The following is a 20,577-nucleotide window of genomic DNA, read 5'->3' as shown; positions in this document are numbered from 1 at the left end:
TGATTCCACAAACAACAGTTAGGCAAGTCAAATTACCTTAATTTCATTGGAGGAGAAAGCCAGCAAGCCAGGTTGAAGCCGCTGCTTGATGCGAGTGAGCACTCGTTAGGTGATAATGGATGCATGTAATTGGTGAAGTGCTGATTGCTCCCAAAAAAAAGATTCCATCGGAGGAGAATCTTCTGTTTCATTAAGCCATGGTCAGAAATAATAAAATAGCCATCTGTAGACTGAGAGAGAAAAGAGCGGGGGCTGGGGTATATGAAAGGTGCTCCTGATCAGAAATGAACTGCTTCCAGTGTACTGTTAATAGTGATTATTGTAAAGAGACAGATTGTAGTTTTAAAGTGGTGCCATGTTCATTGATTCATCCTTGTTTTCCTTTTTTCCCCCTGTTGTCATCCATATATTTCATTTGATCTCAGCGTCGTTCTGTTTTATAGGGTTTTACTTCTGCTGTTAATCTTGCGGGCTGCATCTGTGTGGTTTTCATTCTGCTGTGTGTGTACATCTTCGTAGTTTACAGCCTTAATGTATCATTGGCTCTCTGCACACTAGCTCGCTTTTTATGGCAAATGCACACTGATACAGACACTTTAGAGCCACAAGTGCTTACTCATCACAACGCAAGGAAGGGAAGCATTGTGTGCTGTTTATGTGCTTTGTTTATCAATGCACTGATTACTAAGGAATGCGAGGTCTACAAACTCTTATTTCTAGGAACCCCCCCCCCTCTCTCTTTCTCTTTCTCACTGTGAGGAGATCTACCTCATTTATTTGTGACAACAGAACAAAAACACGTCTCAACCAAGATAAGAGTGATGGCAGTCGTATTGGTCCGAAATTGATGACATTGATGTTCGTTCTAGAAAAGTCTGGTGATGGTAAAAGCCCCTTATCCTTTCCAATCAGCTGCTTGTTCCGCATCACTTATGCTGAGATGACATCTCATTGTCAGATAGGGCATGTTCACACAGCTGTTTTTTTTTTAACATACAGTAATAATGACAGTGTCCAATACACACACACACACACACACACACACACACACACACACACACACACACACACACACACACACACACACACTCTGTTATGCATGCTAGCTCATTCTTATCTTGCTGGCTGACACCATTTTGCTCTCTAACAATCTTGCTAATTATAATTGTTAATTAATTCTCTGCCAGTGTCCTCATCAGGAGACTAATAACCTACATTCCCATTAATTAGACCTTCAACCCTTCGCTCCCTCTCTCAGTCTCTGCGTCCCACTCCAATCCACCCCTTCGTCCTCCGCATGCCTGCATCCCTGCTCCCGCCTGCTGCTCTCTTCTCCCGAGATTGTCTATAGATCACGTGCACACATGCAGTGTGATTAATGATGTGGCTGTGAGCGTGTCGCCTCCTTGTAATACTGACATTGTGGGGATAAACATTTGTCCACACAGTGCCTTTATGGGAGCTCAGCTACCATTTGGGGGCAATAAGCGTGTCCACAAGGGAAGCCATTGAGTTTGACAGTTGAAGGGATAGTTTGACATTTTGGGAAATGCTTATTTTCGCCTTCTATGAGTTAGATGAACAGATGATGTCATTTTGAAGTCTGTATGGTAAACATGAAGCTGCTGGCTGGTAAGATTACCATGGCCTACAAATAGCTACTCTGGCTCTGTCTAGAAGGTAAAAAAGAAATACAAAAATCTACCTACAAACAAAACTAAATCTCACTTATTTACACTTTATGGTAGTCTAGGTCTCTGACGGTTGCTTGGCAACTGGTCCTGGCCAATACATAGTGTGGCATAAAACTGAGCTGAAAAATAGCAAATTGTTGTTTTTACACTTTTAACATTTTACAAGAATAAAAAATAACACCATAACATGTAAATCTGTGAGCTTTAGAGATGATGGTAGACATTTTTTACCCAATTCAGATCAAGCCAGCCTATAGCTGATTGATAAGCTAAGCTAACCAACTTCTGGCCATCGCTACACATTTCAGCTACCAACATGAGTATGGAATTATTCTCTGCAAATAATAAATATAGTGAGTGTATCTCCCAAAATGTCAAAAAATGTTGTCGTCCAGTGTGTGTTGTAGGTGTAGGTTTGTGTTTGTGTGAGTACCATCAATGGACAAACATCCCCTCTCTTGGAAACTACTCTTCCCATCAGGCTTAGCTGACCTGGTTTCAGTGCACAGTGGATCAGTGTTATCATGTCACCACTTGCTGTGATATCAGAACAAATTTCAGATGCGGTGAACACACTGTTAAACGCACTCTTGCAGAAAAGATTAACAGGGTTGTTTATTTCACAGGCCTGTTGATCCTTCAGTCATCTGGATCTGCTGCAAACTCCATGACTTTTAACCAATTAATTCACGTTTTAGCTGTGCTTAATTAGAGATTTCTCTGACTCTCGACCTCTGAAGCTTTCTGCTCTTTTCTGCCAGACTGGATACTCTCCCTCTATCTCTCGCTCGCTCTCTCTCTCTCTCTCCTCTTCTTCTCCTCCCTCCCATCTGGCACGAGAGGAAGTGAGAGACAGTTGGCGCTCCCGTGTCCATACTGTATTGGTGGTGGCAAAATGGCAGCTTCTGTCATCCGTCCTCCTTCCTCTAACTCCCTACCCTCTCCTGAGAGAAGTAACCCAGATTTCAAAATGAATCGCTGCCTGTTCCCCTCAATCTTTCTCCTCTCTCTCTTTCTATCTCTCTTTCTCCTCTCTCTCTCTCCCTCTCTGTCTTTTTCTTACTCTCTCCATCTCTTGTCCTCTTCTTAGTTAAACAGAATCAATCTTGGAAAGAGAATACCACCTCTCTATCTCATCCTCCTCCTCACCCTGCCTCTGGGTTAACGGATATATATCACTTCACTCTTCTATCTTTGGTTCCTAGAGAGCTCGAATCTCCTGAAACGCTTGTTGCTTTCGCTTTTTGTTGTAACAGGATTTTCTTTTCTGTTTTCTTTTTTTCCCTGGTTGATTTCTTTCTTGTAGCCAAAGTACTGCTTTCTGGGTATTTTCTTTCCTGTATTTCTCTTTTTTTGAGGTGACCAGCTACAGGTGGGACACCTTAGCATTTCTTTTGAAGTGAGGAGAAGAAAGGAAGAGAGGAAGAGAAGGAAGCTGCCTTTCCTCTAAAGCCACCACAAATCTCCAGGTATTGTGTCTTTGTTATCTTCACCATATGTGCACATTTCCAGAAAATATTTGTCTTCTTGTCATTTTGCACATTTTTGAGCACTGCATATTCTTTTACCATTCTCCTCTTTCACCCTTTTGATTGATTGGCTTCTACTTCTCTGCTGAAACACCATCCTTTCATCATGGCATGGGTGTGTTTTTTGCTATGGGCTTTTTTATTTATTCATTAAAACTGTTGGTGTTTCATTTATCATTTAGTAGCATGCAACTCTTGCACCACAGTATCTCCAGCTAATATTTGCCGTTGTGCACTTTTTCCCAGCGTATCATATCCCCTATAGACATTCACATTTTATTCTAGTCCGAACTTTATTTCAGAAATGGGACTAATTGCTAATAAGGCCAGGCAGGAAGTCGAGATGGGATTCAGGCTCTAATATTGGAGCAGGTGGTGGGGGTGTTGTTGACATGGCAACAGGAGGTACAGTTAACATGACGACTAGAGGGTGGGGTGGGTAGTCATAGCTGCCAGGGGGATGTAGATATAGGGGGTACAGCGAGAGGGAGAGGTAGTTATGGACAGGTGGTATGTGGGACACACAGCGAGCCGCTCTAATCGTTTAGCGTCTCGGAGTCTCTTAGGAGAGTTCTGTCTCCGTTCGTGAATTAACCTCCATGCCTCCATCATTACACCTCTTCTTTCCTCCGTCCCTCTCACTCCTGACGCTTTCCCTGAGCTCTCTCTATCTTATTCTGCACTTCCGGTCGGTTCTCGATCTTTCTCTCCTTCACGTCACTCCTTCACTGCTTGCTCTGTCCCATGTGCCATTAATACAACTCTATGACCCATCTCACTTTCCTCCCGCTCCTCCTCCTCCCTGTCCTTGCTTCCTCCACTCCTCCCTCTCCAATGTTCAAGGTCTTTCGCCTGTACAACTCTGAACCTTCCTTACTGACACTCATCAAGCATTCTCCCCCTCTCCCTCCTTCTCTCCTTTTTTTCCACCGTACCCTCCAGGCATCATGTCGACCCCGGTCTCCCCTTCCCCATCCCTCTCCCCGTTGGCGCTGGCCTCCCCTACATCGGCGACCCCCCCGCTGCCCTCGCCCCTCTCCCCTCCACCAAGAGTGCCTGTGTTCCAGAGGAAGGGAGCGCTCAAACACAAGAGGATTGTGGAGGTGAAAGACCACCAGTTCACGGCCCGCTTCTTCAAACAGCCCACCTTCTGCAGCCACTGCACCGACTTCATCTGGTAACACTCACACAAACACACACTCACACACACATTTACACAGAGAGCGACCTGGCAGTTGATAAGCCGCCTCCTCAGGCATCCCACTACTCCTTCTGACTCTGACTTTCCTGGCACTTTCTCTCTTCCACCAGATCCAGCTGCATGCTGGAGAAACATCCTACACTGTTAAGCCACAGTGACCTTAACCTATACATAACCTCATCTCCACACTCCAGCCTACACAACACAGGAGTCAGGCATATATATATATATATATATATATATATATATATATATATATATATATATATATATATATATATATATACACACACACACACACACACACACACACAAGTACAACTTTAATTAGGAAAGAGCTTTCCTTCTCAGTATGAATGCCTGCACACAGAGTAGCAGTACATGCAAAAATGTACAAACACACTCACAGGCAGCAGTAAAGTAGGAATTATTCAGATCCTGAAGGGGCCCTCTTTGATGTATCACTTCAATAAAGTTGTGGGAATCACAAGGTACAGAACACAACAAGAATAGTCAGAACTCAATAAGATATTCTGACTTTTACTCTGTAATATATGAACAAAGCTCCATACATTCCCATAAAGCATCTCAGTTTCTTCTTTCATTGGGTCCTGTCCAAGCCATCCAGGAAGAGAGCCTGGCTTAGTAGCCAATTTCTGTTATGGCCAAACTGTTAAATTACTACTTTGAGGTCTATCACATGATGACAACGGGACATATTGACTTTCATTGCTAAATAAAAGTCTGTATATATGATGTTTTATTTGATGTTTAATCAACTTCCGAGTATGAACACTTGTAAAGCCCTCATCTAAAGGTCATCAAATGTTCTGGGATCCAGAGTTATTCCCTTCCTCTGGTCATATAAATGAGCCAAGACTTAGCCTCCGGTGTGCAGGGTTTAAGAATATGCATAAGATCGTCAGAAGATCAGGGTTTTCTGTACCTGGAAGATGAACCCTTTTGGCCTCATGTGCTCATCAGCAGCTTTAATAGGAATGAACAGGAGCCTGCTTCCAGTTTCAGGTTCTCTTTATACACCCATGGTACCACCATGGTACACCCATGGTACCACCATGGTACCACCATGGTACCACCATGGTACCACCATACCACCACCATTAGCATTATATTTGAGTCTTTGGAAAGCTCTTCCAGAGTAGTACTCTTTGTTTAGAATAAACTGAACTACCATGCATAAAACAGTGGATACACCTTGAATGTGAAATCCATGAAAAAATAAATGCGTTATTTAAAAATGATTTCAATATTTTGTATTCAGAAATGCTCCAAAGTGCTGTAAAAGTGCAGAATTTTAAGAAGCAATAAAATGAACTCGGGAAATAACAGAACTAATTCACAATTATATTTGTTTTGCAGTGTAGGCATTTTAAAGTGTTTATATGTAAGTAGTAATTAGTTGTTGTGGTTGCTCAAGGTACCGCTAGATCAGTAAATATGTTATAAACTGCTGGAGTTTACACTCATCACTGTTCAGTGAAAACAGCTTATCTTCAAATGTGTTGATTTTCTATTTTTCAGATAAACTGAATGATTTAGTGCTCCTTTGTGGGTTTAAAAAAGTAATTTGCTTCTTACGCGATATAAAGCATGTGGTAATGATGGGAGAAATCGTGACAGAAATAGAAAATAGGATGGTTGAATAAATGCATTGTCACAAGGCTGAAAAAAGTTCTGCTTTTCTCATAAAAAGTACACAATGATTACAGGACAGGGATTCTTTGTATCACATTTAATCAGCAAAGTATTTATAGCTGAATGCAGATGATAACATATTCTGACAATTAGCGGCTAGGCAGTATTAGAAAAGAAAAGAAAAATGAATAGCTGAACAAAATACCAGTTCACAGTACTCAAGTATATTGTGTGTGTGTGTGTTCGTGGCGTGTATGTGCTTTTGTGTGTGTGCTTGTGTTTTTGAACATATGGTGGGAGTGTATGTTGGATGCAGGGCTGTGATTATGCCAACAGCCTCTGGGTAGCTTTCAGGACATTTCTCCAACTGGCTACCGTCTTGCACGTCGTAGTGCTCAGTTTAAGGGAGAACTTCTCCTTCACGCAGGATGTCAGAGCAGCAGCTCTCACCCTGGGTGACAAAGACCCTGGGGAGATTGGTGGATTAATTAAAGACTAATTAAAGGTAGTTCTAATTTTGAAATGTAAATATCTAGTTTATTAAGTCAGTCTCTAAAATGGAATGGGTTGTCTCTTGGATAGCTCCTTTCAGTATGAATTAATTGATATAGTCCTCAATGGAACAAAGTGACACTGGTGTTTAATCTAATGTGTGTTTGGAGTCCGGCTCTTCTCAGGGTCATACGTAAGGTGTACTTAAGACTGACCTGTATACTGTAGACAGCTGACAGGCATCTTTCACAGCAGGCATTTTTGACTTGTCATTGTAGGAAAAGCATGTGGTGGTGCAAACACTAAAGTGAACAATGACTCTTTATATGGATTAAAATAACCCATTAAGCCAGGACAGTGTGCCAGTGGAGCAGCAATAATAATACCTGAAACTAAAACAGCTTAATTTAACTTAGCATTAATGATATGCTCCGACATAAAATATCTGGGAAAGGCCTTTTACAAAGACAAGGTCCAGGTTTTTCTCTGCTTAATAAGGTGGATTTTAATTTGTCATAACATTATTTGCACCTTTTAATTAAATGTCGTTTTCCAGTTTTTGAATATTCTGGTTGGTTTTATAGGATTTTTATGATGTTTTTTTTTTAATAGCAACTATTATATTTAATTTTATGGGTTTTTCCAATGCATCATTACATTTAATATGCATTGAATTCCTTGTGATATATGGCCAGCAAGCTAAGCTGTTGATTCTCTCCACATCCATACCTGGCTCTCTAATGCTCTCTGCTGGTCAAAAAGCAGACTGCTGCAGACGGAGACTTCTGTTGAATGCTGATCAAGGATCAGATTACCCTCTGCCACCCCGTCTATAATTGTTACTCAGGCAGATGTTGAACTGATTTTAGATCAGTGATTATGGTGAGTTTCCTATGAACCCCTGGGCCTCTCCAGTATGATTGTGGAGGAGCTTGTTCTTCTGCCTGCTAATCAAAACTGGATTCACAGCAGGAAAGCCGCTGAGTGGACTCTTTAGTCAATCAATGGCTTTAATTATTCAATTAAAGCTCTAAGGAGACACTTGAAACTAGCCAACACCGCAGTTCTGGAAACAAGAGCAGTGTGTGTGTGTGTTTGTGTGTATGTGTTTGTGTGAGATATTGATTGACACCACTTGACCTGGTCCGCAGTGTGGCCTAGACCTACAGTAAACTTCAAACATAATTACTTGTTTATCAAATTTAGTTTTTTTTGATGAGAAAGACTTTGTTCTCAACTTGTGCTTGCGTGTCTGTTGGTCTTAATACAGAATGGAAAAATTCAACTGCATTACCTCTGTCCCTGTCTTGGCAGCTTAATCTATACTCCGGGCTGGCAGACAGTCTCAGAAGCAACATATTTCACCTTAAAGAGGAGAAGGGAAGATTGTGTTTGAGTCTTAATCAATGTTCTTTTTTCACTCAGGGGCATCGGCAAACAGGGATTCCAATGTCAAGGTAGAGATAAATAAAATAAATCCAGTGTTATTGTCTCTTTCCACGGTATTAAATCTCCTCAGATAATGTTTTCAGTGTGACTGCTTCTATAGTAGAGATATTTTTCTCTGTGTTTTCCCTAGTTTGCAGTTTTGTGGTCCACAAAAGATGTCACGAATTAGTGACCTTCACTTGCCCCGGCTCTGTGGCGGGCCCACAACCAGATGTAAGCAGATGTGCCAGAAAAGATATGACTTTCCTTTTCCGCTTACATCCTTTTTTTTGTCGCACTTTATTCATGATTCAGCCCGTCATCATCACATTCAACCATCCACTCAGTGACAGGAACACGTGTGCGTGACTCACCCGTCAATCCATGCATCCTTCAAATCGCACAGCCTTGTCCCATCTGTGACGTCTGCACTCATGTCATCCTGCAAGGCTTCAGAGATGCAGCGAGTTGGAGATAGAGAGTGGGGGAGATAAAGGCGGAGGGGCTGATAAGAGGGGGAATTAGAGAAAGGGAGAGCAAAAGACTGCTCAGTCTTCCTCTCTGTGGCATTTTGAGGATTTCAGGGAGATTTGCCTTTTCTTTTCTGCCAGCCAAATATGCTTAGAAATGAGGTCAAGGGGACCATGTGTGTGACGGTGTGTGTGTGTGTGTGTATGTGTGTTAGAGGATGAGAGCGTGAAGCGCTCACATGCAGAGGAGAAACAGGGTGATGGTGATTTTAAATAGCTGCTCAGAGGGAAAACTGTTTGGGAGAAGGTGGTGTGTGGAGAGGGTGGTGGTGGGGTCTGATGAGCTGTAGAGAGATAAAAATGATTCATCCCTCTCTGCACAGTGTACACACACACACACACACACACACACACACACACACACACACACACACACACACACACACACACACACACACACACACACACACACACACACACACACACACACACACACACACACACACACTCACACACAGCCTTGCCGAGATGCACTCTCATTTATATGTCTTCTCCCAGTGGAGAAATCTAATTGGCTCGTCCATGAATACCCCACTCAACATCTCTCCACTTATCATACCCATGCATGCATGTGTGTAAATGTGTGCGTGTTCGCAGTATCTGGTCATGCAGTGTTTGTGTGCGTGTTCTCAATGCAGATTGTTTCTGTTGTGTTGCAGGATCTGGCAAGTCAACACACATTTAAGGTCCAGACTTACTCCAGTCCCACCTTCTGCGACCACTGTGGCTCGCTGCTGTACGGCCTGATACACCAGGGCATGAAATGTAGCAGTGAGTTTCACCACACATCACAGTGCCATGAATCCGAGCATTCTTGTATTTGTGTATGTATGTTGTGGGGATAAGAATAAGTTCACACAGGCACATTCTTGTTACTCGTAGCCTCCCAGCTGGGGAAATAAAGCTGGTCTTGACAAAATTAGCCTCCAAAATGTGGAGTTAACTTTATGTTTCGGGTAGTTTTGGGAAATATGCTTATTCACTTTCCTGCAGAAAATTAGATGAGTGGATTTGCAGCCACTGGAGACTCCAAGAAGGGAGTCTGCCTGGCTAAGAAATAGACCAATACATAACCCTCTCTCACAGTTGTTGTGCCCTTGAAGCAAATGATATCAAATTAGACCATTATTAAAGCTTTTTATTTGCTACTGTGAGACAGAGGCAGGTTAGCTGTGTCCCCCTTTTTTCAATGCTTCATGCTTAAATAAACTAGATTATGGGTGACCATGTAAATACAGGTAACTCATGACAGTTTTATCAATTTGATCTAACTATAGTTAAGTATGCAAATACAACTGTTTAAGTGTTACGATGGAGGTTGTTAGGCATGCTAGATGCAGCAGTAATGGTTAGGGTTAGGGTTAATGTCAAGGAAATGAAATACTAGTCAGGGCAACATCTAATCTTCCAAAGTAACAAAAACAAGATGTATATGCATGTATAAAATATATTAAAATAAAGATGTTTCACCTTTATATGACAGTGATAACAGGAAACAGGGTATCATTCTGGTCTTATTAATATGTGCCACATTTCAGTTTTCCCTGCATCTGTTTGTTTATTCTTGTTTTTGTTTGTCCTTGAGGTTGTGACATGAACGTCCATCGGCGGTGTGAGACCAGTGTTCCCAGTCTCTGTGGTGAAGACCACACAGAGCAGAGGGGGAGGATCCACCTGACTGTGAGAGGAGAGAAGGAGGATGTCTTCGTCACAGGTGAGAGGACCAGCTGGATCATTTTAAAACAAATAGTAGGATTACACAGGCAATGAAGGATTTCTCTGTTCGTGCTTTCCATTATTCTACTTTTGTCTTCAGTGCGGGAGGCTCGTAACCTGATGCCCATGGATCCAAACGGCCTGTCAGACCCGTATGTTAAACTGAAATTGATTCCAGACCCGAAGAGCCACAGCAAACAGAAGACAAAGACCATCCGCTCAACACTCAATCCCATCTGGAATGAGAGTTTCACCTTGTGAGTCCTTGCAAACTTGAATTTAAGGTGGAAAACATACACAAGTCTGGGACAAAACGTGCTTTAGATCAAATAAAATGTCCTAGAAATAAGATTTACTGAGTCAAACAAAGGACACGTAAAGACACAGGTAGGAGTGTCGAATGTAAGGTTGATGGTGCCTGAGTGTATGCTCCTTATTTAACATCACTGATTTAACTATCTTTACCTTTGCGTGATTCTTGTGCGCTGTGAAAATTAGATATTTGGAAATTGCCAAGAAGTCATGAAGGTGAAACAATGAGAAAAACAATCTGTGTCTTTGTGCATTGGTGTGTTGCTTACACAGCCCTCCCCAGTGATTTAGAGTTGTTGTGTTTGTCTCCAGCTCAGTGCGCGGTACCCAGTGGGACAGGCGTCTGTCTGTGGAGGTATGGGACTGGGACCGCACGTCTAGGAACGATTTCATGGGAGCGCTGTCATTCGGAGTGAGTGAGATCTTCAGGCGTCCCATCAGCGGCTGGTTCAAACTGCTGGCCGAAGATGAAGGAGAGTACTATAACATCCCAGTGCCAGACCCAGACCTCCAGGTAGGAGGCTTACCCCGGGACGGACAAAAAAGCGTAACAAATCCCTTGGTCTCCCATATTGACCAAGATATATTTATTACTGTATTCAACAGCCGTTTATGTCTTTATCATTACCATTCATCATCTTCTAATTTGCTCGATATAATAAACAACAGCTGCCACTGCTCACACTGGGTCAGGATCTTGAACTCTCCTTCTCTATTCTATGTGAGAGAAAAAAACCCTGTAAGATTTATGCCTGTAGTTAAAGCTAGATAATTAGATAATAAATTATATAGGGTCCCCTCCCTGTTACCCTCGGCCTCCACCAGGGTGCAGGGTTGTTCTGCCGGACCGTGATGCTAAACTAGGGGCTATGAGGGAGTTTGTAGGGTTTGTAGGTTTGTGCTGGACTGCTTCCAACCATTCATGTCTGAACTCTCCCCCTGTGATCCTCCAGGAGCCTCAGCCAGACGGCATACTACCCTCTCTGCCTCATGCCCTCCCCACTTCGCTGTCTGAGACGTTCCCTGTGGCCCTGTCCCCGGCCCCTGTCCCATCCGGCCCCCCCCGTCCACGCCCCCGGCCCTGCCAAAGTCCAAGTGGGCATCGTGGACTTCAACTTCCTCATGGTGCTGGGAAAAGGCAGCTTTGGCAAGGTAAACACAGCAGCCACGACAAACTGTCCTCTTATCTATACCCACGATCGTCTGACCCAACAGCTGTAGGTGACTTCAAAGAGGTCGATCATGCTGAAATCAACAAAGATTATTCCCGGCTTCAAATCATTTCTTCTATTGATGGACTTGACCTTCAGCTGGCATTTCACAGAGCAGCTCCTGGGAGGAATGTCTGTCTTTGGAGAAGAAAAAGGTTCTCACTAACATGCTCATTGTCTCTCTCACTTCTGCCAAATGATTCATTTAACCCTTAGCTTCTTTTGTTCTGTCAGCAGTCGTGAGCTGGAGCTGGCTGGCATCCTACATGCCACACAGTCTTCCTGGAGGTGTCCATGCTCCGGGAGCCTGTGCTCTTCATTTTCTTTTTAATTCCCCAGTAGATGAGGCATAATGAAGAGAGAGGAGTTTTGAGTCCTTCCACTTCCTCTGAAATCCCCCTGTGCTGTTTCATAACTGTCAGAGGAGAGTCTACAGAGGACATGAGAAATAGACTAGACTTACATAAGATGTGAGAACGAAAAAAAAACGACCCAAGAAAAGGAGAGACAGACCCCGGGGCTGCTGAGTGAGGGATAGTGAGACACAGATAGAGAGGAAGTGGGAGCATTACTGTGCTGCGGAAAGTGACACAATGACCAAGAGGAAGTGGGATAACAAGAGCGGAGGAGAGGAAAAAGTACATGCGCGATTGTGTTAGTAAGACTTGTAATATTCCGAAGTGTGACGAGTCCTATTTTTATGCGAGTTAGTTTGAGAGAGCGGGGAAGAGCAGGAAACAAGATCACAGAGGACGACAGGATTTCTCTTGACTGGCAGTTTATTAGTGACACGCACGCACGCACGCACGCACGCACACATATTCTTCTTCAAAAGCAACAGTGTGTAGTCGCATTCATTTCCGAAAAATGACACCATGGTAATTTTCTCTACTTCTCATCACTATTTGAAAGTAGAATGAGGTCCTTACTCCCCACGAGCCGGTGGCCGTTAAAGCCGGGCCCGACAATTTCAGAGAGTGTTGTTGTCAATATTTGTCCAGTGCTCTTGACCATATCTTTCCTTGAACCACAGTAAAACCCGGATCATGGGGCTCTCATTGTAGAAAATGATAGTATCATTAGCTCTCAGAGCAACCCGCTAGCAGCCAATTTAAAAGAAGGGAGAAAATCGCAGATGAATGTGTTTTGAATGTGTTTTGAATGTGTTTTGAATGTCTGATAAAAACACGAGAGCCACTTCGCTTTTTCATTTATAACATTAACATGTCTTGAAATCTTCTGGCTTTAATTAAAAACTGTTATTTCACTATTGGGGGGCATTTGCACAGTATTGAACATGCCAAAGCAAGCACAACATGATAACGTATCTTTTTTCTCTTCTACTATTTTACTCTCTACTAATAAGTGCGTATTTTAATAACCAGCACTTTATACAATTCCTTGTTTAGCAGAATCACACATTTCAAGCTCAAAATATTGCAAATGTGCCTCAAAAGCACATCATCTTCATTAAAACAGCAGAACTAGTTTTTTCCTAAGTAGAGCAACATGTCACTCATAACACAATGACCTAAAAAATGTTCTGTACAGGCAGTACAGTACTTAACTGCTAAGGGTGAGGAATCTTAAAAAAGGCAATTTGGAATTCTTAAATGTTTTTTTAGCACACAGTGTAGTGTAGTGTTGTCTATAAATAAGCTCTGTGTGTATTTACAGACTCAAGCAGGCGAAATACGTGCTGTTTCTGCTTCAACATTCTTGGTTTTCTTAGTTTTTAGCGTAACTTTCTCTCCTCTTTGTGCAGGTGCTGCTGGCAGAGGAGCGAGGCAGCGAGCGTCTGTTCGCCGTGAAAGTGTTGAAGAAAGACGTTCTCTTCCAGGACGAAGACACGGAGAGCGCCATGGTGGAGAGGAGGGTTCTGGCGCTTTCCACCCGCCCTCACTTCCTCACATCGCTGTACTGCGCCTTCCAGACTGAGGTGTGTGTAGGTCTGTGTGTGTGTGGAAAGATATACGAGGTCCTAAATGAACCACATCATTAAATTGTCCATAAACCTGCCTGACATTTTGGCTGCGTAGTCCTCCCAGGAGTTTCTTCAGTAAAGGCTGCTTGAGAATGTTGATTATTAAATTAAATAATTAGTTTGCTTTCTTTAACAAGGTCCCTGGTCCTGGAGGAGGTTTTAACAGATTGCTTTTTAATTTGGACAAGAGGGGATTATATATGGAGAGTGTGTATATGCGTGTGTGTGTTTTGGTTTCTGCAGGACCGTCTGTATTATGTGATGGAATACGTCGACGGAGGAGATCTGATGTTTCACATTCAGATAGTCGGGAAGTTCAAAGAGCCTCACGCAGCGTATGTAGAAACAAAGCTCCTTTCTTTCACCTTTAATCACGTTCTTCATCTCCGGCTCCATTACGGCCTTTCTTTTATCCTCCAATGTTCCCTCGCATACACACTCGTCGCTACGCTTTGTTCATTACATCTGATGACTCGTAAAAAAAAATCATCAGCTCAAGTACCAGCCCTTTTCCTTTCCCCCTGATTTTCTCCTCCCACAAATCTCATCTTTTCATCTACATGTTCCCAACCCTAGGCTGTTCATCTAATCAATAATACTTTGATCAATCATCTTGAAACTGTTTTACCCTGTTGTTCATTTTCAACTCTCTTTCTTCATCTTCCAGCCTTTCATTTATTTGGTTTCTCTCTCTTTCATCACCCTCTTGAGCTCCCTTCCGGAGAAAAACCTTGGCCAATTTTCGGCAAGATAAAGCAACCAGTAGTGAGACCCTTCTCCCTCTCTTCTGCCTCCAGGTTTTATGCGGGCGAGATAGCGGTCGGCCTGTTCTTCCTCCACAGCAAAGGCATCATCTACAGGTAGAGAGAGCACTGCTCATCTAACACGCCCTGGTTTGGCCCTGGCACTGTCACACAGGCGTAACACAGATTTATCATGTCTTTTGTAGCTAATGACTTTTATAAAGATGTTATCTATCAACATGATTCATACCTGTGTGGTCTGTCTCCTCCTTTCTCAGGGACCTCAAGCTGGATAATGTGCTGCTTGACAGCGAGGGCCACATCAAGATAGCTGACTTCGGGATGGGCAGGGAGGGCATGTTCCAGGGCGACACCACGCAGACGTTCTGCGGCACCCCAGACTACATCGCCCCTGAGGTACCCCTACTCTCACGTCATGGTCCAGACTAACTCCTGAGCGTCCTTTTTTTGCTCCTTAGATCCCTCTTTTCCCCCCCGTCTTCCCCGTTTCATTTGCTTGACCTGTTTTGCGTCGCTGAGAGTTGCTTCGCTGCAGCTCCTCTCGTCTCCTCCGTCCTTGCTGACCTTGTCAGCATTTTTGAATAATTAGCTTCACATGATTCAATTAGCATGGTGTGTGTGCTTGTGCGATGAGAATAAAATTCACGATTGTCCTTCAGAGACCTTGGTTTACCAGTTTTTCCCCTTTCTTTTACCGCAATTGACTTAAGTTGATTAACTCCCCCGAGAGTATTGCAAACCACTGAACTCATTTTAAAAGGATTTTGTTGATGATAATGCACATTTTTAATAGAAAACAGTCGGAGGTGAATTAGTTAACAACCTTTTGAAATGCAAAATATTAGGCCTGCGTGCTTTCCAATGTTTGCCTTACAGATTGTTTGAAATATGTGTGTGTGCGTTAAATGAAGTAAACAAATACAAATCAGAGAAAGAGAAGAGATATCCAGCATGCTTGGTTTATATATTTATAGTAAAGTGACTCAAAAAGACAAGATGTGACTGTTGTGCACGTCTTTGATATTGTAAACCTTTCTATTGTACCTCTGGGTATTGACTCTGTTATGTAAACACCCATTGATTCTACTGCATCTGCCATTTTGGAAGAGATACAATAAATTTCCCCAGGGGCTGGAAATTGTTCCCTCGTACACCCACACCAGTGAAACAAACAAACACACACACCAACACACGTGCAGACAAACACGATTATTCCTGAGCTCATTCCTACATTTACCCTCCCTAATGCCATACTTTCCTCTCTCTCTCTGCTTATTTTACTGCGGCTGTCTCTGATAGCTGCATATCATCCGAGCAGCCGACTTCCATAACTGCGCTTTCTCTCACTCTCCCCGTCCTCTTTCTACTTCCTTATCTCTGCACTGCCATTCTTCCCCTTTATCTCCTCTCCTGTTCTCTCCATCCTTTGCAGATTGTGGCATATCAGCCCTATGACAAAGCAGTGGACTGGTGGTCTTTTGGAGTACTGCTGTATGAAATGCTGGCAGGACAGGTAACACTCATCTTAATCCTGACAATAGGGCCGTGTGCACAGACACTTAAGCCTCCAGTGCTTTCCTTTGTAATCACTTCAAAAGACTTTCAAGAGAACTTTAATTTCAATGTATTTGCTTTCAATTTGCTCGCAGGTCCTCATGGTTTCTCTCTCTCTCTTCTTCTCTCCCCATCTTTTCCTTGCAGCCACCCTTTGATGGAATAGATGAGGAGGAGCTGTTTCAGTCCATCATGGAACAAAGCGTCATATACCCGAAAAGTCTCACTCGTGAAGCTGTCGCTATCTGCAAGGGAGTGAGTTACCATTCTTTATACTCATATCATTTTAACACATGGACAATTAAGTATAAATGCATATGTTATTCTGAAAACCATGCAAATGGTTGACTACTTCATAGTTCAACCCTTTAGGGAAATACACTTTTTTGATGTATTGTCTGTAGAGTTGGATGAAAAGATTGATACCATGCTCCTAAATGTTTGTTGAATATGAAGCTAGAGCCATTAGTTTGACATAAATACAGCCTGAAGTAGCCAAATCCTTCTTTAAGCATCTCCAAAACCACTAAGGAACACTTTTGTTTGTTTAATATGTCCTTTTAAAGAGGGTGTTTTGTTTGCCAGACTACTTTTGAGCTTGTTGCAGTGATTACTTGAAGTCTCTTTGCCTTGAAATACTCCCGCACATCCTTTAATACTTCATAGATTTTGTAGTTTTTTGCACTTTGGGTTTTGTCTGGATTAAGCAAACAATATGTCAAATGTAAATTAGGGGGTTTTACATGTTCATTTTTGGTTACCTTTGTATACAGTGCCAGGCTAGCTTCTTCCCCCTGTTGCCAGCGTTAATGCTAAGCTAAGCTAACAGGCTGCGGCTTCTTACCTAGGACAGCCATATGGCGCTAGTCTTTCAATTCTCAGAAAGAGAGCAAATAGTTCTAGACACAATTTATATAAATGCATCGATTATAAAAAAAAAAAATGTATTTCATAATGTAACACTTAAAATAAATTATGGTTGAATAATATTTAAAGCTTACCATGCAAATTGTTGACTAAAGAAAGCAGAGCAGATATAACTTGCTATATTCCATGATAACCACACTATTCGCCTTTCCTTTTTCCACTTTCATTCTCCTTTCTTCTCCCTAAGCTCCTGACCAAGCACCCGTCCAAGCGTCTGGGCGGAGGACTGGACGCAGAGAGAGAAATCAGGGAGCATCCGTTCTTCCGCTGGCTCGACTGGGACCGTCTGGAGAGACTGGAGATCACACCGCCAGTTCCACCAAGATACTGTCAGTCTTTCCTTTCTCTCTCTCTCTCGAGTCTCTCGCGAGACTCGCGAGACCTCGAGAGGCGCGCTCGCCTCAAGAGCGCGAACATCGCTCTTTACCGAAACGCATTGATCTCTCTATAGAGTTCTCGCGCCTCCCTCTCTCTACGCTCTCTCTCTCTCTCTCTCTCTCTCTCTCTCTCTCTTTCTCTTTCTTTCTTTCCACCATCCTCCCACTCAGTTCTTTACCCTTCATTTCTATCTCTGTCTCTCCGAGGACACTTTTAGGGAGTTGAAGCTGTCACTATCTTCCATCTGTCTCCTCTCTCTCAAACTCCCACGCTTTCCTTCATTTTCCTGCATGCATCCTCTCTCAGCCGTCCTCATTGTCTTGGCCATGTCATCCCCTCTTCTTATCTCTGTTCAAATGACCCTGTCCCTTCCCCCCTTTCCCCCTTATTCCCCTCTTTTTCTCTCTTTCATCACCTCTGCCTGTTCCTAGAGAAGGGCTTTGAGCGCTCAGGAACAGACAGTCCAGTCATAACAGACAGGACCCTTCTGACCTTGGGGTCCTACCTACACCTCCCATATGCAAATGTGTGTCATCATTAGCCTGCTACACTCTAGTTTGCGTCCCTGCTGGCCAATGGTGGGGTGGGCTTTGAGTGAGCTGAGTATGCTCCGGGGTCAGAGGCCAGGCCCATTAGCCAAATGAGATTCATATCATCCAGCAGAACGGCTGTCAAGGAGCAGGAAAGGAGACGTGAGCAACTTTCTGCATACAGTAGGTGTGGTAGAGCTCCTCGGAGAGAAAACGATGGTGTGGGTGAGAAAGAGAGATACGTAGGTGGAGTCTTTTAATAATTTGGCCTCTCTAATATCTTTTTCAGGAGGACGATGAGGGTGTGTGTACAATCAGTATTAATCACAAATGTGAGCGTGCTTATCTTCTCCTCTTCTTCATCAGGGTGGGAAGAAAGGAGAAAACTTTGACCAGTTCTTCACAGCAGCTCCGTCAGTGCTCACTCCCTCTGACCCCGATGTATTAGCAGCCATCAACCAGGAGGACTTCCAGGACTTCACCTTCCAAAACCCAGACTTTGCCCCCTCGCCTCTCACTGCTGTTTGAAAACGGACCCCACCAACCTTTTTAAGCCTCTTAATAGTAGTTTTATAACAAAGAATTTAAACATGAGATCTACAGTAGCAGCAGCTTTCAAAGACACCTCTCATATCCAAATTCTGACGTTTACATGAAAATGCCAAGACACCTTTAAAGTCATGCACTCTATTTGATGTTTGTATTCAATCTTGATAGTCACAGAAACTGTTGCAACCAAATAAGCCAGTATTTTCCTGTAGATTCCCTTCTTAGAGTTTTTTGTAAGACATATCCCTTGATATAGGAGTACTGTAGAAATGAGTCTCTTTTGCATGCATGTTTTTAGAATAAAAGGCTTTGACACACTAGTTTTCTATAGTTCTAGAGTACTATACTGTGTGACTTTCCAATCAATGTATTTAAAACGGTTACCATATCTTTAATTAGACATTTTTGGGAGCTGTATTTACAAAACAATTACAAGTCAGGTTTAAGTAAAGCAGCTATACAGGCCACATAGCAGGCAATACAGTCACTTTTTAATATTTTTGCATTTCATACACATCTGTCTCACTGTGTGTGTCTGAGTGTTGACTATGATGCAAACTGAGTGAGTAGCCTTTTTATTTTTGTTAGACTGGCATCCTGTGGAAGAGCTCGGTCAGGTTCTTCTGGCCTGGACCGACCTCCCAGTTGAACGTCCCACCGGTGACCACAGATGACCCACTGTATGCTGAAACAACACATTGGGCACAATGTGACTGTTAACGCAGACCAACACCCCCAGCTCATGCCTGCTATGCCTGACTCTATTATCACTGAGATGGCGTCCTTACATCACTGCCACAGTTTAGGCTGCATCCTTTTTTGTTCACAGGGTTTTATTTCTCTATTCTTCTTGAGCGAGCCCCTCCACATTGCAAAAAAGTGCTCCTAATGACATCATGCTACTGAAATCTGTATTTGCAGTATTAGATAATTAGCCTCTTAATGATGTTTTCGGGTTGGACTTTTTTATTTTTGTGGTGTATACCATAAAGCTTTTTGCTGTGTAATGACGTATACTCACAGCATTGATTAGGCGTAATTAAAAGTGAGGCTCTCTGGGACTGTTCAATACATGGAAAAATAATAGCATGCACTGTCATTAAACACTATCTGAGCAGGGCAGGTGGCTGCAAACATACAGTTTAATAATCCCATTTCAGTGCTCTTATCTCACAAACCAGCCGGCTAATTCCCACAGAAATCTGTTTTTCTTTTAAGCTTCTTCATGATTTTTTAGCATACTATGTCAGCATAACGATAATTATAACCATTTTTCATCCAGGGGAGCAAAATCATCCAGATTAGCATTAATTGTGTGCAACCCATTAAAAGTGGTCAACTGTAAAAGGTCAAAGCTGTTGAACTGATCGCCTCAGAGTGAGTTGAGATGCAATGTCACAACACACAATACTAACCAATACTCTCAATAAATACAATACAATAGATATGTATCTGTTAGTTGAGTTAACTTCTGTTTTTATCTGCTGAAAAATGAAAATTGCAATAAACTTAATGAAACAATCATTAAACAAGAACAAGTGAAGTGTGATTTTGTGCAAAGCTACTGAGAAACAAACATGCAATCTCGCTTTGTCTCCTCCTCACGCCTCTCTGTCACGCTCACTCCCTCTCCCTCACTTTCACACATACTCACTCTCAAAAGTGCAATCTCAAGCATGTGCACACACACACACACACACACAGACACACACAGACACACAGACAGAAGATGCTGACCTCTCTATTTACTGTGATACTGTAGTTGTCGAACCAGCAAAACCACCTCTCAGGCATCTCACTTTCACTCCCTCTTCCTCTTCTGAAGCAGCCTCGCACTCCCACCTCCTCCCCCCTTGGGCCCCGCCCCCCTCAACCCCTCCAGCAGCATCATGATGGGACTAATATTCCCATAGAGATCTGAGTTATAACAAGTTGACCTTCACATTAAAATCTCATCAACTTGCCATCTCCCTCTCCTCCCTGTCGTGTACTCTTTCTTCCTTTCATCCGTCTCTCCTCTGTCCGTCTCTCCTGTCAGTGCTGCACCGTCAATGCTTTAATGCTTTGTTTGATGTCATTCTCTGTAAATCATATTGTCAGAATTGTTTTATTGTTGTTCCTG

The 20,577-nt window shown here is 42.9% G+C and overlaps 1 protein-coding gene across 1 annotated transcript; it reads left to right on the top strand.

Annotated features, from left to right (window-relative positions):
• Window positions 1-2,983: 2,983 nt before the first annotated feature.
• prkcg (protein kinase C, gamma) lies at window positions 2,984-19,972 on the top strand. Its single transcript, XM_034127754.1, has 17 exons — window positions 2,984-3,163; window positions 4,166-4,400; window positions 7,998-8,029; window positions 8,152-8,234; window positions 9,190-9,301; window positions 10,116-10,244; window positions 10,347-10,503; window positions 10,871-11,172; window positions 11,649-11,710; window positions 13,535-13,708; window positions 13,997-14,088; window positions 14,551-14,613; window positions 14,775-14,913; window positions 15,950-16,030; window positions 16,219-16,326; window positions 17,186-17,327; window positions 18,274-19,972. The coding sequence occupies exons 2-17, from the start codon at window positions 4,171-4,173 to the stop codon at window positions 18,432-18,434; spliced, it is 2,067 nt and encodes a 688-aa protein (XP_033983645.1). The 5' UTR covers window positions 2,984-3,163; window positions 4,166-4,170; the 3' UTR covers window positions 18,435-19,972.
• Window positions 19,973-20,577: the final 605 nt, after the last annotated feature.

The sequence above is a fragment of the Trematomus bernacchii genome, unplaced genomic scaffold, assembly GCF_902827165.1.
Source record: "Trematomus bernacchii unplaced genomic scaffold, fTreBer1.1, whole genome shotgun sequence".
Taxonomy (NCBI): Eukaryota; Metazoa; Chordata; class Actinopteri; order Perciformes; family Nototheniidae; genus Trematomus; species Trematomus bernacchii.
Note: the sequence above shows the minus strand (reverse complement) of the source record. Positions and strands in the feature narration are given on the sequence as shown.